Source organism: Columba livia, chromosome 5 (genome assembly GCF_036013475.1).
Source record: "Columba livia isolate bColLiv1 breed racing homer chromosome 5, bColLiv1.pat.W.v2, whole genome shotgun sequence".
In the NCBI taxonomy this organism is placed as follows: domain Eukaryota; kingdom Metazoa; phylum Chordata; class Aves; order Columbiformes; family Columbidae; genus Columba; species Columba livia.
The window spans coordinates 27,726,941-27,753,968 of record NC_088606.1 but is presented as its reverse complement, the minus strand read 5'-3'; the positions used below and the strand labels follow the sequence as shown (position 1 = coordinate 27,753,968).

The 27,028-nt window shown below is 44.2% G+C and overlaps 2 protein-coding genes across 17 annotated transcripts in view; one reads left to right on the top strand and one right to left on the bottom strand.

Moving 5' to 3' along the window:
* Positions 1 to 11,910: 11,910 nt before the first annotated feature.
* INSM2 (INSM transcriptional repressor 2) lies at positions 11,911 to 13,474 on the top strand. The gene has a single exon (XM_065064057.1). The coding sequence runs from the start codon at positions 11,911 to 11,913 to the stop codon at positions 13,303 to 13,305; it is 1,395 nt and encodes a 464-aa protein (XP_064920129.1). The 3' UTR covers positions 13,306 to 13,474.
* A 2,052-nt stretch (positions 13,475 to 15,526) lies between these two features.
* RALGAPA1 (Ral GTPase activating protein catalytic subunit alpha 1) overlaps positions 15,527 to 27,028 on the bottom strand; it is a 138,932-nt gene continuing 127,430 nt past the window's right edge. For 7 of the 16 annotated variants that reach the window (XM_065064047.1, XM_065064048.1, XM_065064044.1 and 4 more), the window contains 3 exons: positions 25,326 to 25,450; positions 18,512 to 18,626; positions 16,601 to 16,930 (listed from right to left, as the gene is read on the bottom strand). In XM_065064047.1, coding sequence (XP_064920119.1) covers positions 16,834 to 16,930; positions 18,512 to 18,626; positions 25,326 to 25,450 — 337 coding nt within the window. In that variant the 3' untranslated portion in view covers positions 16,601 to 16,833. Of the gene's footprint in view, positions 16,931 to 18,511; positions 18,627 to 24,146; positions 24,382 to 24,663; positions 24,695 to 25,325; positions 25,451 to 27,028 lie in introns of those variants that run through there. The other 9 variants (XM_065064045.1, XM_065064056.1, XM_065064055.1 and 6 more) reach the window with 4 other exon arrangements.

Sequence of the window (27,028 nt, the reverse complement as noted above, 5' to 3'; positions counted from 1 at the left end):
AGGGATTAAGCCTCTATGAGCTCTGGGCATGTGGGGATTATGGCTCAGCATCCAGGGGGGATGCACCCTGGGTGACTTATGGTGTTTAGGGGCTTTCTGCCTTCACTCAGCAGTTACAGCTGTTGAGATTTCTTCTGCTCGGTTTCTGGAGATGGCAGGGCATATACTCATAGTTTTTACAAGTCCCACCGAAATACAGAATATCATGCATTCTTTTTCTTTTCCTGGACCCACATACAGATGCGTTGCTGAAAAAAACAGTATTTGAGAGATGACACTGTGTCATTTTTGCTAACGCAGGTCACTGTTACAGAGAGCATCTACCATGTACGTCCTCCTTCACTGCCTGAGACCCGCAGCTGTACCAGGTGGATCTGTCACCAACCTCCCAAAGAGCTTCTCTATATTTTGCAGTCCATGGCACCTCCAATTACTTCTTCTTGTAAAAGTTCAGTGTTGCGGTCCACCCCCTGGGAATTACAATGTCTGAGCTGACTCTGCAGTACTGGGGTGATGTGGTTATTAATCCTTCTGATAGGGCTGGAGCAGTCACTGTCTGGTGGAAGGGCTTGTGCATTACTACATAACACATCAAACCTCCAGTGCAACAGCTTCGTATGATGAGCAGATAAAATCTCTGAGTGCCTCTGTGCAGGGCTCTGCCATCATTTGCACCAGGGAGCTGCTTACCAGTGTCAGGGGACCCAGCCAAGAGAGGGGCAGGTTAGGTTTGATTATTCTGAAAAATGGGACCTGCTTAAGATACCACTTGACACAACCAGGGTTTTTTTTTTTAAAGGAGTCTTCTCATACAGTTATTGGAGAAAAGTAAAAGAGGTTTAACTGGAAAATAAACTGACATAATAATGTAATATATATTATTCACTCTTCCTCATCTTTATCTGGTGGAGGTGGTGGGACAATCTCCTGCATCAACAACTGTGGGAAAGCCATACTTTCACCCTGTCTTTTTATTTTTTTCCCTCGAGATGTACTCCTTTTGTTACAAGTCCAGACAATAACTGAGGCTGTCCACTGCTCTTTTGCACTCTGTATTGTCTAGTTTTGCTAGTATGAAGCTGAAGCTCAGAAAACAAAAAAGAAAACCTGGGAAGATGCTAACAGGGCTGGATGTGCTCTTTCAAAACAACTGCTATTCTCCATTTTTTTGGACTTGTGCTTCCTACCCCTTTCCTTCCAGCAGGCATCTCTTGATAAAACAGAAGTAAAATCCATTGGTCTTCATTTCAGAAAGTAGCCTTTAAACTTCCAAACATAGGAGACATTTTCACCTTTATTTTCCATGCACAAAAAGTGGATGTGGAACAATATCAGAGAAAAATTAGTGGTTTGCGCCTGAAGGTCCCTTTGAAAAAATGGATCCATTCAAAATTGTATTTCACCTTCAGTCCTAAATAACTGATTTATGTTCCAGGTGAATTTCTACAGCAATTTACAGTTCCTCTACTTTTTCAATTATCCATTTTTCCCCTGTTGAGATCTTATTCATTTTCATTTACTTCTGCAAAATCTTTTTTCTTGTTCACAGTACCATTATGCTTTCCCTGACTATTTCTTTGAAATTAAGTGCTTGGTTCTTTATCTTTACATCACTAATTACCAATGTCTTTTTGACCTCTGCTTTGTAAGCTACTGTGTCATATTTCTATTTCTTATCTTTTAGACTTGGTTTTGATATTTTTTTTTCTGTAATGACCTGCTCTGAATAGCTTTGTTCTTGTTTTTCAGTTGGTTCCCAGAATGGCCATACAGCTGAACCTTTGCCCTACTCTCTTGTTCTTCATCTTGTCTCTATTATATCAATGGCCTAGTTAAAAATGCATTTTACAGCTCCCTGAGGCCAAGCCGCTCTCTAATTTTACAATTTTGCTGATTACCACCAATATAGGTATCTCAATAACCTTTGTGGTGACTACGGGCCAGTTAGCACCTCTCTGTGAGGACAAGATGTAGTTGGGTGTGAACAGAAGTAGGTGCCGCAGTGGGACTTGGGCTTTAGCTTAGAAGATGGGGGTGTGAGACTGTATGAGAATAACATGAAAAGAAGCCGCTCCACAAGTGTTGGATTAATGAAATGTCAGTTTAAAGGGCTGAAGAATTTTCGTGTGGAATAACTGTGAACTTTTTTTCACAAGCTCTTCAGTTAGGTGGCTGACACTTTGGTAATTCAGGAAGATTCAAACCTGTCCTTAGGTATCCAAGTTATTTCTTGGCCTGGTTCAGCATCTATCATTTCACCATTCCTTACAGTGGCATTTTCATTTGCTTCTTTCTTTGTAATCATTCCCAAAGTCTGGGGTTTTTTAAAATTTTATTTTGTAATTGAAAAAATTCAAATAGTTCATAAATTATTTTCCTGTCTTTGCCAAATCTCCCATTAGTGTCAGTGGAGTCTCACTTAGTGAGTGAAGTTAGATTACCATTGCCTGGGAGTATTCTTTTCTCAGGGAGTGATGGCTATGAAGGAAGGCCAGCTGTTTTTTTCAAAACCGTGAGAGCGGCTGGGCTTTCTTGATAAAATATATTTTACAAATGTGTAAAGGGAGACATGATAAATGCAGACATTTGCTGTCATTTTGTTCTTTTAAATAAATAACTGAGTGTAATGAGTCTCAGCCACAGAATGAACATAATGAACCTCCAAAAAAGATGTTGTCTGAGAGCAATATTTGCCACTGAGGAAGGGATTGTTACAGAAACAAAAATTGTTTATACGTAGAGGGTGAGATAAGAATCTATTAAAGGAATTAAAAGCAAAGATGATTCATCATACATTTCTGCTTATTTGTAAGAGACACATGAAAGGCAGGGATTTCAAAACATTTGTATTAGAAAAACATCAATAACAAAGCCTCCTGATTTAATTTGCAGTCTCTTGGGCTTCAAAAGAAGATGTGACTTGTCCACATTTGCCTTGAAAAACACACAGCACTGGAAACTAGCAAAGGCTCGGTTTGCTTCGCTACATTTCATTTTTAGATTGGTCACCTATACATAATATTTACACCATTTCCTTCTGTGCAAAAATCTAGCAACTGTTTCTTGTTGCATTGAGAGTAAGATTCCTGATATGTTGCAAAGGATGAAGTGTTTCTCCTGATGATGCTGCTGAGGAAAACCTGTGTCACCCCCTACTCGCCCCTCGCTGCTGCCTTCTCCTGTCAACCTACTGCTCTCTCTGCTAAGAAAATCCCTCTGTAACAGAGATCAAGGTGGTCAATCAACTGTCTGTGCTTTGCTTTCCCCTGTCACTTCTGTGAGACCATTGCAATGGGGTGGTGTAAAGATTTTGGTATGATAGGGCCATACTTTTAAGAGGTCACATAAGTACTGGGGCAAGGTCTCATGGCACAACTATGGTAGAAAATTAAGTGTTTTCCATAGCAGAATATAGATAACATTGATTATATAAGATAATAATACAGGATTTTTATGGGTGCATTTGCTATAGGGGGATAATAGAACATAGCAACAAAAGCAAGAAATGGAGAAATAAGTGGAACCAAAAGATAATGTGTAAATAAACAAGCAAGCCAGCATTGTGGCTCTGTGAGCTGCTGGAAGAAAACAGGAGTTACCATTCAGCAAATCCCAATTCCTTTTGTTGTACAGCCTGAGTTTTGCTAAACAATCTTCTTTTAGATGCCTCCTGTAAGTTGAGCATCTATTAAACAGCCTTAGAAAATGAACTGGCTTGTACCAGCCCCTGCTAATTTGGACTGGGGATCAGTAAAATCCTGCCGTGGTGGAAAAGCAGCAATATTTTCCCCAGAGTGGGAGTGGTACATCAAGGACCAAACACAATTTTAAGGCTGAGCAGCAGTCGGGAAAGACAGAACTGGGGAGGAGAGGGAAGAGCGTGATTTGGCTGTTCCCCTGGGTGAGCGATGCCCTGGGGAGTCGCAGCATCGCCGGGAAGAGCTGCAGCCGCTGAAGAGCCGCTGAAGAGCTGCAGCTCCACTCCTTTCCCCATCTTCTGACTCAGCACAGCCCAGGGCTGTGGTTGTGGTGCCAGGTGCAGCCCCACAGCTCTCTGGCTCTGAGGGGGTGTGCAGCATGCTCGGGAAAATGAAGCTGTGCTAAGTTCAGGGCTGCATGGTCAGCATCAAACTCTCACCAGGCTTCTCCAGTCTGCCCCATGGGCTCCTTCTCACATGGTCCTTTAACAGGTACTCTCAGATCTAGGAAGGCCAGTGGAACATTAAGGGAGCTATACCTGTGTGTGTGGAGACCCCCCCAGATCCCAAAACATGCCTGTCCCCTGCACTGGCTGGGTACAGCAGGCACTGGAGCTCCAACTGGCTTCTGTGGGCTTTTCTTTTTAGGAAAAAGTGATTCCTTTCTAAAGTGCAACTTTATGGGTGAAAAAAAGAAAAAGAAAAAAAAAAGAAAAAGAAAAAAAAAAGAAAAAGAGAAAAAAGAAAAAGAAAAAAGGAAAAGGAAAAAGAAAGAAAAAGAAAAAAGAAAAAAGAAAAAAAGAAAAAGAAAAAGAAAAAGAAAAAGAAAAAGAAAAAGAAAAAGAAAAAGAAAAAGAAAAAGAAAAAGAAAAAGAAAAAGAAAAAGAAAAAGAAAAAGAAAGGGAAAAAGAAAAGAAAGAAAAGAAAAGAAAAGAAAAAAAGAAAAGAAAAGAAAAGAAAAGAAAAGAAAAGAAAAGAAAAGAAAAGAAAAGAAAAGAAAAGAAAAGAAAAGAAAAGAAAAGAAAAGAAAAGAAAAGAAAAGAAAAGAAAAGAAAAGAAAAGAAAAGAAAAGAAAAGAAAAGAAAGAAAAGAAGGGAAAAGAAAAGAAGGGAAAAGAAGGGAAAAGAAAAGAAAAGAAAAGAAAAGAAAAGAAAAGAAAAGAAAAGAAAAGAAAAGAAAAGAAAAGAAAAGAAAAGAAAGAAAAGAAAAGAAAAGAAAAGAAAAGAAAAGAAAAGAAAAGAAAAGAAAAGAAAAGAAAAGAAAAGAAAAGAAAAGAAAAGAAAAGAAAAGAAAAGAAAAGAAAAGAAAAGAAAAGAAAAGAAAAGAAAAGAAAGAAAAAGAAAATACCTATTTTGAGAATTAAAAAGAAAAATTTTATCAGGCTTGTTTATTTTAATGGTATTTTTTTATCTTTACCCCATACCATTTAAAAACACTGAACTGCATTTTTGCTCCCCCTTAAAGATGTGGTGAGCCTTGTAAACATAAACCCTGCATAGGGCATTTCAACCCAAGAGCCCAGATTCAACCCAGATTCATAACGGTCTAAATTAAAATGCCTTTATGATAAGAAATACCATTCAGCTATAGAAGTCACTGCCAGGTTTGCTACAATGCCCAATGCTTATTCCAGGTCCCAACTCTTTATTGCTATTTTCACTTCTGATACCTTTCTGCTTGTATATCTTCCAACTGAACATACTGTGCTTCTGTTTAACTGTCTATTTATAGTCATAAGAGAAATAAACATATAAAATAAATGCATCTTGATGCATAGCTGTGTAGGAGTACAGATGTTTTATTAATGAAAATGAATCCAGCTTTTTGTAAGTCATGGCAGCAATATAACATATCATTGTTTGCTTCTCCGCTAGACAGTCCCTGCTGTTTTTACATAGAAATTCCTGTAATACTTAATGGACATCTGGAAGAATTCAGCCAATTAATCGAATTCACGCAGGAGCTAGGCTAATGGCTGTCTGAAAGGCAGATTACATTAAATCAAACTTGCAATATGAATGAAAGTACTTAATCATACATGCAACATTCATTAGACGCGGCACAGCAAGTGTTTTGATTACTTTAATGAAAGATCAGGTAAAGTGCATCAACTGAACAGATTGAAGAGACAGCATGCTTACAAATGTTTGATTATGTTGACTATCAACAGGAACAGTGCCAGTAATTTATAGCAAAACATATTTGGAGGAGGAGGAGGAGGAAGACGGAGCCAGCGAACTTGGGAGGGGAAGTGAAATTTGGGCCTTGCCTCCAAGCACTTTAATTAATAGTCAGGTTAGTGAGACTTTAATCAAATGTCACAAAAGAAGCAAACCAGATGTATTTGGAGAATCCTGTAAGGCAATGGCTAGGGATCACTTCTGTTTCCAGTACTTAGAGCATGATGCCGGTTTTGAGTCCCCTGTGTTTTGGCTGACTTTGGAGTAAACGGCACTAAGTCCTAACTGGAAAAAATATTTTCAAAACAATGATATTCATGCTCCATTTTTTGGTCTGCAAATGGCAATGGTTTCGGCTCTGTGCTGCTCTTTGCCTTGGCCTCTGTGGCAGGCGCTGGCTCCCAGCACAGCTGCAGAGGAGCTTTGGCCATGGAGCACCCTGAGGCATGGCCACATTTCACCTTTCTTGACCTCGTCAGCCAGCAGAGTGCTTTGTTATTGCCCCCCTGGCTTGCCCATGGGTGTTGAGCCACCAAAGACAGGCAGAGCCTCCAGCCTGATGCACCTTTCCAGAGCAAGTGCTGCAGCCTCCCTGCTCCGCGCAGTAAGTGTTTGGCAGGTCTCACGCCAGGGATGAGCAGGGCGGCTGATGGCAGAAGCTGGAGACACACTTTCTAAAAAGAGCAGCAGGTCTTTGGCTCCATGCTGCCTTTTCTTTGCCCTTGTTCTTCATATTCCCTGCACTGAGGTTGATTGGCATTCCCTTTTGGGAGCTGTTGTCCTCCTTGTTGCTTCTGTGAGATGCAGGCACCCAATTCAGACGTGGTTTATTTCCTTGTAATGCAGTTTTCCTGCTTGTTTATTTAGGGTGCTGCTCTGCCCAGTTGCTTCTAGCCAGCTTTTTGTGTTGGTTTGCTCTCCTCCTCCCATTCACAGTTTTTCCTTATCACCACCTCCTGTGCTTCACCCTCACCTTTGCAACTGCTGCTGGTGATGGTGGCTCCTACACTGCCACCTGCTTTACAGTGGCCAGGACATACCCACACCTTACCCCTCAGTAATTCCTGCCATTCCTTTGCATGGGCAAGCAGAGCTGCAATAGCACCATCTGGCAGGAGCCACCTGCAGCTTGGGCAGGAGAGGGAACTGGGAATCCAGTGGAACCTGAAGAAAACGGATGCAGGGGTAGGGAGGGTACCATGGAGTGGGGATGTGAGAAACGTCTTGGGCAACAGCCCTGGGGAATCACCTGTTGCCCCTCCAAGTCAATGGAATTTTATGGAGGAAGTTGGCCTCAGCACAGAGGCATGAAAAAATCATTGGGGGGGAGGGACAAGAAAAACGTCACAATTTTCCTGTGGGCTTGTCTCCCTGCACCAAGTTTTGCAGCATGTGATGTCCCCCAGCACCAGCACAAGAAGAGCAGGATGAAGCATGGCCATAGCAAAGTATTTTGTGATTGAAGTTCTCCGAGGGCTGCATTCTGCTCTCTGCTCTCCAAATGCCTCCTGGATTGAGCTCTTTTAAGAAATTAAGCAAACTGCAGGTTTCTCTGTCCTACCTGCACTTTACCGGAGGCTGGCACAGAGCTGCTCAGCCCAGTGTGCAGACTGGGCACAGCTCAGGAGCTTTGCTTCTCCCATCCTCCTGCTCTCTCATCTTTCTGTCTCTTCGGTTGTTGCTCTCTTTGCATGCACATCTGTCCAGCTATCTGCATGTACATCTGCACACAGCGCAGCAGGGACTCGGCCTCACTGAAAGCCACTGTTGCTATTCATATAATTAATAACCATGACCTTTCTGTACAAGGAGTATCTTTTTCAGTGAATTACAACATATAACGATGTTTGTAGGAAACAGACTGCTGAGTATCTCATGCTGAAGGAAGCTAAAGCTTCCTATTTACGACATGGCGAGATCAATAAATAACTCCATTACAGGCAAATTTGTCATGGCAAATGGCTTCAGCCTGTGGGGTACGAGATGAAACCCAGTTGAAATCCTTAATGAAATAACAAAAATCATAATAGTCCCATTGAGGCTCTTAGATGAGTTGTATGAGTTTGGGAATGTTGGGCTGCTCCCTGGAGAGGACCTGGTGCCCCCACGATGGGCTAATGCAGGCAGAGGTGAGGCAGAGCCAGCACAGGGGAGTGTGCATCAGGCCCTAATGCTGCTGCTCGCTTAGTGAGTAGGGACAGAAGCCACAATGCCACTGTCACCCAATACCAGCTTAGTGATGGCAGTGCGGCTACACCGGCAGCATCACTTCATTTACAAAAAAAGAGGAAGGCTGAGTGTTGTTGTAGTATCTTAATATTGCTTCAAATCCCCTAGGCCGAGCACCTTCACAGAACAGTGTTTCCTACCTTCTGTTACAGAAAGCTTTTTGTTAATATTTGAGCAATGAAGAAAACACAGCAGCTGTTAGCATCGTTTTCCCCTCGAAGGCAGATTGTCCTCAGGTAAAACAATACACAATTAAGGTACCAGCAAGGTCAGTTATATTAGACAATCCATATCCTCACAATGCAGATATTTCCTTCAATGTCTGTCACCAGCATCAAATCCCCAACCACAGCAAGATAATTGGCAGCCTCCTTCTAGGGAGAAGATGAAATGGCTTGTGCTGCCACTGAAAACAGCCTGGATTTTGTTTGTGTAAGTGTCGGAGCCTGGGGGTGGTATCGCTCATCTAACTATATTGCTGAGGAGTCATGTATCAAGGACAGGCTTCTGAGGCAGCTTCTGTCTCCCTCCTATTTACTGCTTCTTTAATTACAAACCAGATGTTGGGGAAGATTTAAAAGTCAACTTTATTTGAAAATCTGAAATGTAAAAAAATCGACCACAACATTTTTTTTTTTGTGGTGGGGAGGGGAAACATGAAGGAGAAAAATGTTCTTTAATCCTTTGCTTATAGTTCTTTTCTACTTTATTTTTAACTCTTATTTTTTAAAGTTGTGGTTATTTTTTCTTTTATTAAGTGGCCAAAGGCATTTCTCTTTTTTTCTTTCCTGCCCCCTCAGCCCCCAGAAGAATTTTTAGGCTTTTCTCTGAGAACCAGACCTCACCCAAGACCTTGTCCCTCCCAGCTGAGATTGCTGTCATACATTCCTCTGGCTGTTTATGCCTCAAGACTATTCAGAAACATCAAATGCAGCTGCCCACTTGCTTGATGATGTTTTATTCAGGGACCACGTTACATCTCCTCTCCAGTGTCTGCACAGGCTCCCAGGTGTTCGTCAAGGAGCCAGTGCTGGCTGCCAGACTGCTGGAGACATGCATGGCAAGGCTGGGCGCAGAGGGATTCCTACCTTGTAGCTGGGGACCACAGTGGGTGGTGGGATGGAGAAGGACCTGGGTGACGAGGTGCTGGTGCTGTAGTCTCTGGAGTCTCCTGTGCAATCAGATGGAACATCCTCCTGAAGGCAGCAGGAGCCCTCTGCTCTGACAGGAGAAGGTAGCTGGAAGAACATAAAGTCTGTCCTCGCTTTGGAAAGTCCTCAAGAGGTTGATTCAGCCATTGTTGAGTCTGATAGTTGAATCTTGACAAAGCTTGAATGGGTCTCACACACTTATTTTAGCCGTAAGGTTATATACAAAAGTCCCTCCACACAAACCAGGAAGCTTTTGCCAAAAGGGAGGTAGAGCCGTGCCACTCTCGTTCCTGTTCCCTAACACACCAGCATTCAGCCCCAACCAGAAAGGAGGGAATGGTCTGAGGAGGAACTGGTTCTTCTTGTTCTCATCCCACTAGTTCCCCACCAGCTATCACATTTTTCCAGTAGAGGTTTGATTTTCTATTTACCATGGGATTAACCCTTTGGTTAATTTAAGGTTATCCAAGGATGACTGTCATACATAACTGGTCAATATGTTTGATCAAGTCCAACCTGATTTTATCAGATTGTAGAGCAACGACATTATTCAATTCCCTGCTTAGGAAAGCCTCAACCTTAAATAAAGTTCCCCTGCTGTATGATGTTCAGGCAGGCTAAGTGCTGCACTCTCAGCTATGTGATGGAACTAATCATAGAATCATTTTGGTTGGAAAAGATCCTCAAGATCATAGAGTTCAACTCTTAACCCAAAACTGTCACTAAACCATGTCCCTAAGAACCTCATCTACACGTCTTTTAAACCCCTCCAGGGATGGTGAATCCACCACTTCCCTGGGCAGCCTGTTCCAATGCCTGCCAAGATCTACAGGTGCTGGCATGTGCTGCAGCAAGAGCAATGGTGAGATGATACGTTCTGCAGTTTTGGGTCCCACCTTGGAAACCTACAGCAAACTGGAGGCAGATGGAGAAGGCTGGAAGCAGGCTGGGCTGTGAAGGCACTGTGGAGCATGGGGGAAGCACAGACTCTCACCAAATCGTGGTGAATGTGGCAAAAGCAAATGAAATATTAACAGGAACATTTCCCTATGAGGGGAAACTGAAAGAACTATTCTCATGTCGCTTGGAGGAACAGTGTAAAATAGCGGATCTGTAACCAGAGATCCAGTCATTCAGTGAGAAATGTAGCTGGGGAAGTCCCAGTTACAAAGGTCAACCCAAATATTAGGCAAAAATCATGCAGCCAGTCAGAGGAGTAACCTAACGGCACTGCAGCGTGGCTCATTGGTCCCGATTACAGCAGTTTGTGCTAACACGCAGTCTATAATCTAATCTAAAATTCAGTGCAACCATGAAAATGGAGGAAAATGGGAGAGGAGAGTAATGTAAAACATGATTAAAACTTCACTAAGCAAATATAATCAGAGCACTTATACAGACAAGTGGTTGAGTGTTTTGAGCAGGTGGGGCAAGTTCTGTTCTTGTATGAAGGCTTCAAATCTTTCTTGACACTTCTGGAAAGCCCTGAGGTCTAGAGGTGCTGACTTTTTCCCAGTGCTCTCCTAATTTCTCCTGTTGGAGAATTCTGCCAACACCATGAGCTGGACCGTACTACTGTGGCAAGGGGTGTCTGTCCCCGGGCAGGTGATGGAGCAAGGCGCCGGGCTGTTCATTTAAATGGCACGCCATCTTGTGCACACTGCGAGCACCAGGTCTCCGGGTGGGACAGCACTGTCCTGCCCCCCAAATCGGACTCGGATAAATGAGAAATCAAACAGGAGAGGCTGGTAACGCGCAGTGCGGTCGGAGGGGCTGCTGACAACCCACTGCAAGTGCACGTCATTCCCTACTGGAACAGCATTTCTAAAAAGGCAATTCCTGGTTTAGCAAACACAACTACTGCCTTGCTTCAGGGATGTGCAAGCTGCCACTGAGGCTCACAGCATCCACAAACGAGGCAGGAACTACAGCAGGGAAGGGTGGAGGGGGCAGCTTTTGGCTCTCTTGCATTTTGTGGCACCGTAACCCAGTCTTGCCTCCTCTGGGCTCAGAAGGCTGCCCATGGGTGAAGCTGCCACAAGCCGTTACTTAGACGAGGGATGTGGCATTCTGATCAGCCGTGGCAATTCTCCTCTTGCAGGAGGACCTCACCTTAATACAAGATCTTTCTGGTGACTTGTGGAAAAACTCTTGATGTGGCGGTGTGGAAGGATGGAGCAGGCTCCAAGCTTTCGCTCCCTTCGGAGGAAAGACGTGGAGGGCGGCCCGTCCCGGCCCCAGTGGTGGATGGATATTCCTGGCAAACACACGCATCAGCAGCATCTAGAGATGCTCCTGCAGGAGCCCTGCTAGGCCCCTCGGCCGAGGGGCTGCGGCCGTGCCCCGGCGCGGGGTCTCTCCCGTCTCAGACCCACGCTCCCGGGCCCACATCTCTCTCGGTCCCACAGGCCGCAGTTTCTCCCGGCTCCGCGCCGCGGGGTGCGCTCCCGGAGACACCCCGCCCGTCCCCGCAGACCGAGCGCGCCCGCCCCGGCAGCGGGGAGCCCCGGCCCGGCCGCCGCCTCCCCCCGCCGCCAGCGCCGGCCCCAACTCCTCATTGGCCGCCGCCGCCGGAGGGAGGATGACGCCCGGGCGGGAGCGGGCGCCGGGGGTATAAAGGCCGGGCGGGCCGGTGGCGCCCGCCGCCCCGCCATGCCGCGCGGCTTCCTCGTCAAGCGCAGCCGGCGCCCCGGCAGCTCCTACCGGGCGCGCCCCCGGGAACGGGACCCGGAGCGGGATCCGCCGCCCGCCCCGCCACCGCTCCCGCCGCCCGCCGCCGGGGGCAGCCCCGTCGCCAGGCAGGGGGCCGAGGAGGAGGAGGAAGGCGAGGAGGAGGAGGGCGCCGCCGCCGCTTGCCCCGCGACGTGGCCCGCCAGCGGCGGCGGCGGCGGCCCCGGGCTCGCTCCGCCGGAGGGGCCGGCCACTTGGGGGGCTGCGGGACCCTGCAGCGCCGCGGGGCCGCGCGCGGCTCTCTTCGAGCGGTGCCTCAGCTCCCCCGCCTCCGCCGAGTCCTTCCCCCTGGCCGCCTCCTTCCCGCCCGCCGAGAAGCTGCTGCTGCAGCCCCGCACGCCGCTGCCGGCCCCGCCGCCGGTGCCCGCGCTGAAGCGGCCGTCGCGGGCAAAGGCGCCGGCCAAGAAGGCCAAGGCCACGCGGAAGCTGAGCTTCGCCGACGAGGTGACCACCTCGCCCGTTCTAGGGCTGCGCATCAAAGAGGAGGGACCCGAGGGTCGGCCGGGGCCGCCGGCGGGGCGCACGCCGCTGGGCGAGTTCATCTGCCAGCTGTGCAAGGAGCAGTACGCGGACCCGCTGGCGCTGGCCCAGCACCGCTGCTCCCGCATCGTGCGCGTCGAGTACCGCTGCCCCGAGTGCCACAAGATCTTCAGCTGCCCCGCCAACCTGGCCTCGCACCGCCGCTGGCACAAGCCGCGGCCCGGCCCCAGCGCCGACGGCTCCGCCACCGCCGTCCCGCCGGGCAAGGAGAACAGCCCCGAGCGGCGGCCCCGCGGCCCAGCCGCGACCCCGCCCCAGCCGCCGCCGCCCCGTCAGCACCGCGGCGGCGCGGACAGCGCCAGCGGCGCCCCGACTGCCCCCGGCCCCGCTCCCGGCGGCGCTGCTGCTCCTGGCCCCGGCGGCGGCCCCGGCGGGGAGGCGTTCGCCTGCCCCTGCTGCCAGAAGCGGTTCCGGCGGCAAGCCTACCTCCGCAAGCACCTGGGCACCCACGGGGCGGCGCGGCCCGCCGCCTACGGCCCGCCGGAGCGCGGGCAGCTCGCCTTCGCCTGCCACCTCTGCGGCGCCCGCTTCCCCTCGGCGGACATCAGGGACAAGCACCGGCTGTGGCACGCCGTGCGCGAAGAGCTGCTGCTGCCGCCGCCGGCCGGGCCCCCCGAGGGCGGCGCGGCGGGCGGCGAGCGTCAGGGCTTCCCCTGCAAGCACTGCCCCGCCACCTTCTTCAGCGCGCCCGGGCTGGCGCGGCACGCCAGCAAGTGCCACCCGCCGGAGAGCAGGCAGGTCCTACTGCTCCAGGTGCCCGTCCGGCCGGGCTGCTAGGCCCGCAGCCGCCCCCGATGGGATTGCTCCGGGAGCCCGGGCGAGCCGAGCGAGTCCTGTCCACGCTGTAATTCCTATGGAAAGTCGCGGTACTCACGGCTACCAAGGCAGAGGAGTCATCCGCGGACTCCGGCGCTCCCTCGCCTCCTCGGCCGACGGGCAGCGAAACTCGCCCCGCTTCCAGCACGGCAGAAGGTTTAGTCGACGGGCAGTACCGGCGCCACCACGGATCCGGCCGGCAGCGTTGTTGCCGAGCCCCGCAAGGGCGGGAGAGCAGCGCTGCCCGCCAGCTGCCGGGGCAGCGGGGAGACGCCTGGCGGGCGGGTACGGCCCCAGGCTGGCGGCAGCACCCGAGGATCCGGGCCCTGCCGGCATCTGCCGGGATGCGGGCAATGCCAGGGCGGTGGGTGTCGGCCCACGGAAAGTACATCTTCCGTAGCTACTCTCAGTCCCAGGATAGAAGTACAACTGTATATACGATATTTAAAGAGAGGAATTATTTTTCGTGAGAAAAGGAGCCTGATCTAGTGACCTTGTTTTAATAGCCTTAGCCCCCAAGCTTCAACATTTAAGTTATTGTGAGGTGTTTTGTTTGTTGTACTCTGTACTAAGATAGTCGAGAAGGTAAATGTTCATATTAAGTCAATGTCAAGTCATATAATAGCTAGCAAAAAGTATGGAAAATTAATCGTGCTGTCTGCTTAATTAAAAGACGAGGTGTTGTTCTTCTATAGCTAAGTACGCATCTCCCGCTTACTCTGTGTTTCTGTACTCCAGCGACCGTGCAGCAGGCAAAACGCGTGTCTCCGGCAGCTGCCCGTTTCAGAAACCCGCTCCCTTAGTGTGTCCTTAGTGCGGCACGGAAAATGGCAAGAAGCGCAGTTCGGTGTCGCCAGACTGGGCAGCATGTGGCCCTGCCAGCCCCTGTGTCTGGGCAGGGAGAGGGTCCCTGGCTGTACCTGGCCTTTTTGGGTGGCCTCCATCCCCTCCGCCCCGTGAGCTGTGCTGTTGACATGAGCTCCTCTGAGTCTTGTGCACAGCTGGAACTAGAACATGAGACAGTCATTTGATATGTTGCTGAAGTGCGGATGACAGGCTACCTTCCTTCTCCCTAACGAGACCTACCTTTAGCAAAGCAACCCACGGTGCGTATTCCCTGGCTTTAACGGTGTTCTGCCCAAATGCTTTGAAATACTGTTGAGTTTAGTAGCTACTGACATTTCAGCTGGTGTTTATTTATTTACCTATTTATTTATTTATTTTTCTCATGCATGGGTGATTGTTTCTAAATATGATAACAGATGAAGCCAAAAATAAGGGCAAACAAATTCAATAAAGGATTTAAAACAAAGCTCACACCTTCCTTGAATTCAGTAGGGCAAAACGGGTCAGCTGGTGATTTCTGAACAACCAAATTGATCCCAGCCATAGTCTTTGTTCTAACTCTCTGAAATGAGCACACAAAATATTTCCATCTTTTGATTAGCATCCTGTAAAGCAATTATTTCTGGTTTTATATTTTGTTACACACAACAAAAGATTCACGTGTATCATGCCCAAAGGCTGAAAGCAAGCAATAAGTGCTTTATTTTAAATTAGCTTCATGGACTTTCTCATTTTAGTTCTAGGACCTGGACAAATGAATTAATACAATATAACCTAAAGCAGCCAAGATTTGCTGTCTGATGAAGGAGGTTAAACACACAGCTCGCTCTCATCATATGCCAGAAATAAAGCATGTTATTTTAAGTTGTGGATTTTTCCGTCATTTGTTTGTAATGGGGACGTTGGTAATAATGCCCGTTTATGCCATTAAGTGAGTTTTCCCCTGAAGGTCACTATGTTTTTTAAACCATTGCTCTCCTTTCTCCACTTGTACAGTCAAAGGCGAAGCACTCTGGACCACAGAAACCTGATGATTATGAACTGTTCCTACAATTAGCATTCAAGCAACCAGCCCGCAGAAGGGAATGTCCTGTGCTTTGCGTTACCTGTGGAGCAACATGTATCATATTTACCAGATCTGGGGAAAAGTTTTCAGCATGGCATTCTTGCAATGGGTTAGGAAAGAGCTCCTAAGAACTTGTGTGTACTTTTCAATACAAATGAAAACTGTGTATCGCACTTAACTGAAAACTGTGTATTGCACTTAACTGCTCCACATGTAATACGCTATTCTATAAACTGGACTAAGACGAATCACAGAGGTCAATGACTCATATACAAAAGGTGGTAAGAATAATTTTATTGTATTATTAAATAGCATGTTTTCTCTTCAACCATTACAAATTCGTAGATACTACATGAATGACAATACATAATTTATCTTTTTACTGTTGCCCATATGATATATTTACACATGCAGTTAGTACTGATGCCATGCTACATTTTGTCAACAGCTTTTTGTTGTTTGCCAGACTCAAAATGTGAGCATTTCATCTTCGGTTGGAAAATATCTCTGGGTGGGTGGAACGCGTGCACTAATCTGCACCCACAGGACTGCAATCGCCAGCATGTCAGGCCAGGCTCCTGGTGCATGTTCCCTTTTCTTCCCTAGCACACAGCATCAGAGCAATGATTTTCTATCAGGAAAGTGCCTTTTATTTTTTTTTTAATGTAAGAAACAAGAATATACATGTAGACCCACCAGCCCAGTGATAAAGTCTAAAACCCATGAAACTTGATGGCATTTACTATTGATACCACTTGGAAAAAGCAAACATTATAAAAATATTTGGAAGCCAAGCATAAGTAGAATTTCAGCACAGTGATTTTTTTTTTTTCTGTTTTTCTGGCATAGATTATGGCATCACCTGCAGAATTATGAAATGATATGTTGCTTTGTGAAGAGTTGGTGCTACGAGCAAGTTATTTCATTTGGACTCTGTAATGCTTGAAAGGCCGTTGAACTATTTTATTCTTAACATAAATAATCTGTACACATCCTGAGCATTACCATTGTGACATCTGACAAAGACTTTAAAAATGCAACTTCAATTTAGAACTGTATATTCATTTTCAAGTTGTACATATTTCTTTCTTTGTTACAGAGAAAATTGCAATGGGGCACAATAAATACAGTGTAATCCAACTGCAGTCTCCAATTCCATACATGACTAGAGATCAACCAGAGTTAAAAATGACTACTGTTAAGATATCGTAATCATCCAGGAAGGTAAAAGGTGCAGAGTACAAACTGCACTCTAAAACAAAACAAACAAGCAACCAAACAAAACCAAACCAAAATAAAATAAAAATAAAGGCAGCCTGGAATTTGATTAAAAAAACCCTAAAGGCTAAAATACTAAAGTAAAATTCCAGTGTCACTTTAAAATAAACATACAGACCAGGGGTATGCAGGGAGGGGCACACACACATGAGAGACGCTATCCTGCGAGGGGACGCGGTGAGTCACTGTGGGAAGGGTGGCCGGTCGCTGCTCACTAGGGAAGCTGAGGGCATCTCGCCACTTAGGACTTGTTGGCTGAGCCAGAGGAGCGGCGCAGTTTCATGGACATGCGGCTCTTGCTAGTCCGAGGAGACATTGGAGAGGCTAAGTCTGTTCCATCCACCTGCGCTGTTGCTGCTGCTGGAGTTTCTCCCTGCTGAGTCTCTGGGCAGAAGCCTGCAGAGGACAGCAAGAACCAGACGGGTCAGTGCCACCAGCCATGCTCCCAGCATGGGAAGCTATTCACAAGGGGCAGAGAGGAATTTCAGTGCTGCTGACATTCCCACAGCATCTCCTAACCCTTTACCAGCTGTGGGTGACCGTACTGCATGTGACGCTGGCAACTGCCACAAATCCACCTCTAGAGAAAAGGTGATGCCAGAAACCACTGAGCTACAGGACTGCAGGAAACCCTTGCCCTCGGCAGCTGAGGCAGCACTGAAGTGGGTGATGTTTTCCTGCTAGCTGGGAGAACAAACACCTCCAGTTCCCTCGCAGGGATGGGGAGTCATTATTCAAACCACAACCCAGAAGGATCCAGTCTTTAATGAGAACATGAACGTTAACAGCTGGTTGTGCATGAAGGGAGCTCTAGGAATGCAGCTAAAGAGGTGGAGTGAATCAGGGGCCAACCAGGAGAGCAAAACATCTCCCATCCCAACTTTAGTCAGTGCTTCAAAAGGCAAATTTCTACAGAGCCCACAAGGCAGAAGCTTGAACAGATCATACTAACTGGATGCACTATATGTTAACGTTTCTTTGTAAAAGGAACAAGATGAATTTGAGATAAGGGTGTGTAGTTCCATAGCCCAGTGCCCAGAGATACACTCCAGTGAGCTCTGAGTCCTCCCTGAAAGAGGACAAGGCTCTTCCCTTCCAAACAGCCCATCTCCAAACTTTCTTCCATAGAGATAAAAAAGGAAAAGGAGAAAACATGAAATAAAATTTGCGTTCTCCTTCCCCTGTACAGAAAATTAACACTATGAACTCACATTCACACGACTAAACTGCACTATAATTAGCCGTTTAGAGAGACTGACAGCCTGATTGAACTCTCCCTTAGTCGCCACTGATCACCTCTGACCTGTATAAATTACGGACAGAAGCTCAGTTCTGCAGAAGTCAATGAGGACATCCCTGCTGACTTCACTAAGACAGAATATCACTTGCTATTTTTTCCACATCATGCTGTTACAGGTAATTCTTTAAAATTTTAATGCAATAATCAGAATTGAAGATATCTCTCCTCAGTATACATTTCATATATAAGAGGTGCAAAAACCATTCAGAACTGATCATGTTTTACTTCAAAAGGCTCCTCTAAAATAAAATGAGGTCATCAAGTAAGAAGCCTGAGAATAAATTTAAAATGTATTGTCATAAAGCTCAGTGATTCAGTGACCTGGCCATCCTCCACGCCTGGTCCATCACCTGCCTGCTCCACAGAGACGGCACGGTGCTTTCTGTCTTTTCCAAACTGACACGACCCATCGAAGGGACAGGGAGGAGAAAGGGCTGTTATTTGTTCCTAGCTGGTGACAGTAATTCTGTTCACGACCTAGGTACTTCATTGCCAAACAATCTGGAAAAGCATGATAATGCCTGACTCACCGTGCCTTACAGAAAAAGGCAGGCAGGGAAACATGCACTCTCATTTTCTGAAATTCTATCTTGTTCTAATTTTACAAGGAATTAAAGCATTTTGAATGGCGAAAGTTAGAGAACAGAAAATAACCGTTGTTGTTTTGCACAGCATACCATTCACAGCTAGCGTGAAAGACCTTCCGTTTCAAGCCTTTGCCTTTTACCTTGATGTGGCCAATGCTTTCTAGTGGAGGTTTTGGAAGGAGAAGAAATATCACAGCATTTCTTTCTTTGTTGAGAATGAAGAAGTGATGAGGAAGGAGGAGTGGAAAGAAGTGAGGAGGGGGGGAGAAAAGATAAAAGATAACAGGTGTGAGATATGAGACACGAACCGCAGAGATTGAAGGGTATTAACAGATGAGCACAGAAAACGGAATTTCGAATTTCATTATGCAATTGCTGCTCATGCTACAGGTTAAAGAGAGTGATGAGTTAGTTATGTGCAATGAAGCAACAGCTCTGAAATCCGGCGTCATACTTACCAACTAAGCATTAAAAGAAAAAAAAAAAAAAAAGAAAGAGAAAGAGAAAGAAAAGAATTCTATAACATTATCCAGATCCAGCAACCTTATTCATAGCAACTGAGATACATCCTAAACATTGTCTGAAATGCTTGCTTAAAGTCTGTGGAAACAGTTAAATACTCACACACATACACACAATCAAGAAGGAAAAACAAATGGCAACTCGATATATGGCTTCTGCTCCCCAGCTGTTTCCCAGTATTAAATATGGTAAAATTACAGCCAGTCTCAACATGAGACTCCTGAAATCAACAGAGTCTTTAAGCTAGTTAGTCTGCATCAAAGAGTCAAACCCTGGTGTGAAATTTTATCATGGGATGGATAAAGAAAACCTTAACTCTTCCCCTCTATCCCCGTTATTTCAATTAAGGTATTATTCTGGTTGTATCTTAAAATTTTGTTCCTAATCACTGCAGACAGAAGCACAGACTCAGATGCAATCCCATTTTTTAACAATCTGACTATTGAGGAACAGAAGTCATGCAAAGTGATTTTCACATCTGAACATATCACACTAGAAGAGTGAAGAATAATGGCACTTAAAATATATGTAAAGTCTGACAGAAATCAACAGACTGATTATAAACTCAATTTCTTTGGATTTTAGATAAGCATATATAACTATATATACATACATACTCACATACACACACATGGATATTGAATATGCTGTATAGAAAGTTTGCAGGTTTTGTTTCCCCTTCAGTTTTAAAATCTTCAGTGTAAAATGTTTTATCTTTATCTCTCTATACAATGAAATGTTTAGTTATCCAAAACATAAAAATGAGGTTAAATTAAGAGGGCTTTATTGACAGTTTACCTAGAACCAGAAAGTTCTATCAAAATAAACAAAATAGATGTATTAGGATTTTTAAGAGTTTGAAAAATGTCAGGAAGTGATCCGTAATTTTCATCTCTTAGGCTTGCCAAGTGACAAATATAACAGCCTGATGAGCTATGATATTTTGGTATCAACATGTAAAGCCGTTTCAATTGCTTCTGAACAAGGAGGTGGATCGACAAAGTTGAAATGCGACATTTTCCCACTCCACTTGAAGTCTTTAGGATATTCTAATAATAGTACGTTGGTTGTTTGACTCAGAAATTAACTATTTCAATGTAAAATGGAATCCTAAGTACACAGAGGCTGATTTAGAAGTGAGGTGAGGTAGAAGAACCTGGACGTATCACAACATACACGTTGGCATGACTCATTTCGCTCGTCAGTTCTGGCTTTCAAAGAGGTGAAAAATTCAATGATCAGAAGCCTGACAGGGTGCTCATGGCAAGACTGCTCTCAGTAAGGCCAGATTTATCACACCTTGTTGTCTGGATCAACATTTTCCTGAGTGCCATCTCTGAGAATGACCACAGAGGAAAACATCATGTGCATGTTGGTAAATTTAGATGGCCTTTTAAGATACTTCAGCCCCGAGTCCAAATCTGGCCAAGCTGTCTGTTGTGCTCAGCAGAGCCTTGCTAAAGTCAAGTAATTAAGTCCATCACTAATTTTGGGAAATGAGGGAAGGAAGTGAGAAGCAGACACAGAGAAAAAAACTGCAAAAGCAGCTGCAAAGCAAGACGAGAAGGCGAGGAAGATCTGGGAGGCTGGAACTGGGCAGGAGAGAAAGAAGAGCCAGACAGGAGAAAGGACACAGCAAAAAAACATACTCAAGTCTATAGCGAAAGAATGGCAGAGCCCATGTCCAGTGAAAAATGCTCTTCAGAACCTGACTGGAAACGCAAGAGTTGGGTAAAGCCGTTCCTCTCTGTCAACTAATATCTCTGGAAACCACTGGCATAATTCCCAATTTGGAAACTAGTGGCGATTCAAAGAGGTAACACAACTAACCAGTACTACCAATTATTCCCCTGTCTCAATCTGCAGGAGTTGGTGGTGGATCTAGAGGTTACAGATTTGTTTATGAATCATGTGGCTGTTAATCAGTATCACATAATTTCTCTCTTGCCGTATGCCTTAAAACAAAAATGGAAGGAATTACACAAGGAAAATATTTTAACAAGACAATAAATTAATAAAATTAAGCATTAAAAACCTAGGAAATGTCAGGATTCAAATTTAATTTTGTATCTTTGTGTGTATGCATGGGATGCTTTCATATTGGACAATCAAATTCTATTCTTTTGAGTGGACCCATTTCATTAACTACAGAAAGTTGATCTGTTTGGGTCTCCAGAAGTCCACACTACATTTACTGCCTCAAAGTGCTGAGGATCCCCAGTTTACTATCACCCAAGGGGTCAACTTAAGGGCAGTAGTTCAGAAATGCACAAAGCTTCAGCATCAGTTGTGTCAATAAGAAATTTTTGGAAAAATTCAGAAAGTTTTGTGTTTTTTCTGTTTTGGAATGAAAACAAAAAATGTCATGTTTGGAATGGAGAAGAGATAATAAGAAACTCTTCCCAGCCCTGCCAGACATCCAGCCCTTATTTCTGTATTCCACTTCCAACCCATACTTCAACCACCACCACCAAATGTTGCGTAGACCCTTCTCCAGTGAGAAAAACACCATCATTCTCATCTGTGAAGGGGTAATAGAAGGCCATAAAGATTCTCAGTTCAAAGTCAGGTAGCAAAGCAGCAGCAGAAGCAACTGAGATGCTGTTGCATTTGAGCTTCCCTTGTGCAACAGTGAAGGATTGTGACCTCTGTGTTCCCTGCCTGGCAGCTGGCAACTCCATTCACTGGTGGAATAACGCAGCAGAACGGTTCTGAACACAGCCTTGGAAATATAAGGAATGATTGTTGGGATCAAAAAGTCTGCTGCTTTTGTCACAAGGAAAATACCATGACTAATAGAGAGAGACCCCTTCTTTATAAGGTTTGCTACACTGAGGTACTATTTTTACTAGGAAGAGAGGGGAAAAAAAGAAGATAAAGAAAAAACAAACCCAAGACATCAGTACATTTAAAATCTCAGCCTCTTAGCACCATGGGGTCAATAAGCCCTTCAGTGTCATTTAGCTTACCATTGACAGTTCCCTCAACCTATTGTGGTGTCACAGAAATCTCGTTTACTGAAGAGCTGTATAGCAGGAGTTACTCTAACACAGTTTTTGCAGTTACTCTATTTAACAGAGTCAGCATAAAGTAAAAATAAAAAGCCAACTGAATTACGTTATGTGATTAAGTGCAGGTAAATCTCATTTTTTTTTAAATGTACGCATCCACTACAGTAGTCAGGTTCCTAAACAAGGCAAAGTAGACTTGTCAGATATTCTGAAAGGGCAAGCTAAGTATCCAGATAAAACAGCAGCAGCCACAATCACATTGTATTGAAGAGCAACCACTCTAAGGAAGGAAATGGCTTTTGCTGAGGGCTGAGCCTTTGATAAAATATGTCAATCGGAGGAAATACAGTTTGTTACCAAATGGCATGTTCTGTATTTGCTCTGATTATCATAGCTCAAATGAAAAAAATGCCATGCTGAAACCAGCCAGCAGGATCACAACAACAAAATTACAACACCTGGTGATGGGCTGTAGTAGCTTCAAAGTTTCCATATAACTTCCTTAGAAGAAATTGTATATAATATTTTATAAAAAATAAAAATATTCAGCAATTGTAATCTTGGAGATCACAATCCAATTAAAGAACCAAGTCTATAACATCTGAAATGTGAAAATATTTTCTAGTCTCTTCTGGTTGGTTGCTTTTCATTAAAAAAAGAGAGACAAAAATATTTTGTATTTAAAAAAATAATTGTGATGTATTTTTAAGAAGCTGGTCAGAAATTTTTAGATGACATGGAAAGTCTGGCAGGGAACCTGCAAGGTTTTGTCTGAGTCATCTTGAGGGAGATGAATGTGGCCAGGCAGGACTCCAGCACCACTCCTATGTGCCACCCTGGCACAATTCAGACTTCTTCATGCATCTTTCAATAAATTTGCCTGTTGTAGGGACCCTGGTAACTTAGGGGCATCTATCTGTTTAATACCATATCTGGTAGACTCTTTCTTGGGATTACAGTCCATGCAAGTTCTGGGTCACCTGTCTCCCCCTCACTCACAGGTCTGCCTTTGTTACAGTGGTGTCCAGGCCAACCCCAAGCCCTGGGGTAACCTTTTTGGCAGACGACTATGGTGTTAATTTACACCTGCCTCAGGCTCTAGAATTTGTGCACTGCAGAGACAGCCTGGAGGCAGATGGTGCAGTGATATTTCAGGCACCCTGTCCTGAAGCTGAGCACCAGGAGCCCCAGACAGAACGGAGCTCAGCCCACGAGGCTGCCAGGGCACGGTCAGAGTGTCCCCTGTACCCCTGGGCTGCAATGGAAGCACAGAGCCCGGCAGGTCTGGGGCCAGGGTGACTCTGACGGCGGGTCACATCGTGCTGCATGTCTGTCCTAGGAAGCTTCTGGCTGCTCCTGACACTGGTGTGTTGGTAAGTTCCACTGCACAGTGCAAGGTCCAGAAGAACATGGCCCTCAGGGCAGGACATAATGTTTCATGGTACGTAAACACGCATGTGCATACACGCGCATTGTGAAAATACATCACAACCTCCTATTAATGAGATTCCTGCAGAAAATGATTACATTTGATAGAAAGATTAAGTCTAAAATCAAGTTTCCAAAAATCATAATATTTTCCCAGATCATGTTAGAAAATACCAAGCATGACTAGGACAGTTTTTGAAGGAATACAGGAATTGCCACTGTAGAGCAGTGTTCTCCAGTGCACCAAACTAGCACAGAAAAGCAGCTTTGTTTCACCCCTGAAGAATGAACCAGAGGCAGAGGGCAGAACCAGTTAGCCTGGAATGAGGTTTCCAGAAGTGAACAGGCAGAACTGTTACAAGCGCACTAAAACATAGACTATATATGAGCCATACAAAAGTGTCTGGTGTTGAATACTTACTGAGTACAGTAGATAGGAAATGTGCCAAGCCCTGGTATCCCTGGTTATTGTTTTAAATGTTTCTAGTTACAGATTTTTCCTATTCAAATGTTTTCATACATTAAATTACATTACTATTTTTATACTGATCTAATTAGTTTTAAATTACTAACTTTTAACTTTGTTTCTCTTTGGTCTTGGCTATTTGCACTAGCGTTACTACACCCACCACTTATTATACTTTGAAACTGCCTCTCATTTCTGCTTATGGTTTATACTTTCAGTCATTCTTTCTATAGTCCTATCACAACGCCTCTATAATTATGGAATTTATTTCTGCATCTTTTCGCAATTGAGAAATAAATTTTGAGATAACAACTTGCCAAATTAATTTATTTTATTTAGATTTACAGCTTTTCCACAGAAGCATTTTGATTCATTTGTTATTAAGTAAAGGTTTCTGAACAAGGAATTTCAAGTGTTACACATTCTTCTTCTCCTTCTCTCCTATGTTATCACTGCAGAATGTCTGACAACATCAATGAAAGACAGTACAGGGTACAAACCACACCACTGCCATCCAGTACTACTTGTTCATGCTGAGAAACAAAGGTCAACACAATAAAGTGTTACTCATTCAACAACTGTCTGTATCATTAGTTACCTTAATCCCCAAACCAGTGTTAGTGCTTCATGCAGACCTGAGGTTAGTAAAAAGACTAAAACTTTAAGAAGATGTAGTGGTAATTTCTCAATCAGTGTGAAATTCTTTTTAGTGTGAACAAGGGCAACAAGGAAAGTTCGCATACAGTCTGGTTACAAGCTTAGTGGTCTAGTAAAAGTAAGAGGAACAAAGGGGTTTTTTGCACACTTTGTCTTACCTTCAGATAAACAGAACTGATATTTAATGATCTAAAAAGAGGGGAAATAAAATAATGAAATAATCATAAGGAGTTCAAGAAATTTCAGAACAGGAAGGCCTTGAGTTACTAATTTTCTTTTACTGATTTTCTCATTAGTAACTGAAAATGCAGTATCCTCTTATAAAACAGGTATTTTACTGGACAGTGAAAATGACCTTAAAAACAACTTTGCAGCTAAGAACCTGGAAACAAAACTGATGATTGCAAGGCTCTCGGATTTCAAATTGAGAACTTTGCACTCTAAAAATGTAGTGAGCCTTAAAATGTTCTTACAGGCAAAGTGTACTTAGATTAAAGAAAGTGTCTACCTGCACTGCCCTGGATGAAGGAGTACCAACACATCCATGGAGACTTTATACAGGGGAACGTGATAAAATGCACTGTAAAAATACAGGGTCTGCTTTCTACATTGCAGCAGCTTGCCAAATCTTAATGCCAAGCATTGGCTCATAATGCCAGGCAACAGAATGAAGACTTAACAGCAACTTTGCCCAGGTCCTCAAATATGTACATACAGTCTCTTAACCACGTGCAAAGGTCTGAATTTTTAGTCTTTATAAGTAAGGATACTGCATTTCAAGTAAGATTGTACAAAACCAGTTCTTTACTGTACTTCTTACCTGTCTCTGAGGGCAAGTGGTGGTAAGGTGCTGGACAGAAAACCTGAGCAGCAAAATCCTCAAAAGTTGTTGGCTCTAGATGATGTTGAACAATTGTTTGCAGGTATCGTGCTCTCTCCTCATAACTGGTTTAGCCAAGAATTAAGGAGCAATTTGTATAATGTACTGTAACTACTAAATATCAGTGACTAGTAATTCAGAATTCTTGTCGTTGTTAAATACCTATTATGTATTTCAGTGACTGCACATGCTTATTTTTTAATTCTGTACATAACAATGGTAATATCTGATGCACTGAAGCAATAACTTTAAGATAAACATGATTAATGTGAAACTTACGGTTCAACTATTTTTATGTGTGATGCAAAACTTTCTGAAAATTTTTTCAAACAACAGCAACTTAAATACTTTCTTTTAAGTAACTGATTTGGCTATACACTGGTCACAATTAAATATAAAAAAACTTGACAATTTTTAAAAGGTATAGCATGAAAAATAACATTAGCATTAACAAAATAAATCATTTGCATTTTTCTGTAACAAACTGCTTCCATAATCCCTAAACACACAAGCAGTTAAGATAAACACATAGCTAAATCTGAATATTGTGAAAAACACCTTGTCAACTATGCTGTTAAAACAAGCAGGAATGTTTGTAAAGAATCCGCAGGACCCCTAAATACTGGCTAACAGGGTGTCAGCAGGGCACTGACAGCAAAACACCGTCCTTCCTCCTTTTCCCCATGTTCTCCCTCTCTGATATTATTGACAAGAGACTGGTATCTTGAAGTGTTGTTGCTTTTGAAGAACCCTCTCCAGGCTTCGTGTTCCAGCAGGCCTGATTGTGCTGTTAGCACAGAGAGAGCGAGAAAAAGAGAGAATATTTCTGCTGTTCATGAAAGCAACTATGGAAATGGCTGTCAAAATGTAGAGCAGCAGGCAGCAAGATACAATTATCAAGAAAATCTACCATGCTGACTTCATGTCGCATAGTTCTCGAACTGAGAAATCAGTTAACCTTTTCTCTCACAACTTTCAAAGTCCTCCAGCTGACTCAATACGTTGAGTGAATGAGACCTTCTCCAGTTAGTTTACAGAACCATAAAATGATCAGAAATGTTACCAGGCATTTACATTTGTGCACCCTTTTTTCTTCCTTCCCATGTTTTATTTGTAGATAGTGAGATAATTTTTTCCTTACATATTTCTCTTTTCCAAAAACCAACCAACCAACCAAAACCTAAACCAAACCAGCATGCTGTGGAAGAATGCACTCAGAATCGGCTTCTTGAACTTTCTGGGTTCTGATTTTAGGTGTGCTGCTCATTTTGAGGGGAGCAGAGACAGTGGGGAAACAAGCTTTCTGACTCAATTTACCATCTGTGAAATGGGGATAATACTTTTAGTAACCGGAAGATAAAAACTGCATTACAAGTGATAAGAGTGTTTAATAACGAGTGCTAACATTTAAAATAAATAACTATACTATTTTCAGTTATGATAAGCAATAAAATTGTCAGCCCAAAATTACAGTTGGAAACCATACCCCTTCACCTTAGCTTTTAAATCCATACTTCAACAATTATGGAACTTTTCCCATGAAGCCTTTTTGCTGTTGTATTCTGTACAATATTTACAGTAGATTTTGCCGTATATTTGAAGATGAAAAAATGTACAGAGAATACATTATCTGAAAAGAACTT

Coding starts and splice junctions, on each gene's coding strand:
- INSM2 (XM_065064057.1), top strand. CDS start 11,911: ATGCCGCGCGGCTTCCTCGTCAAGCGCAGCCGGCGCCCCGGCAGCTCC.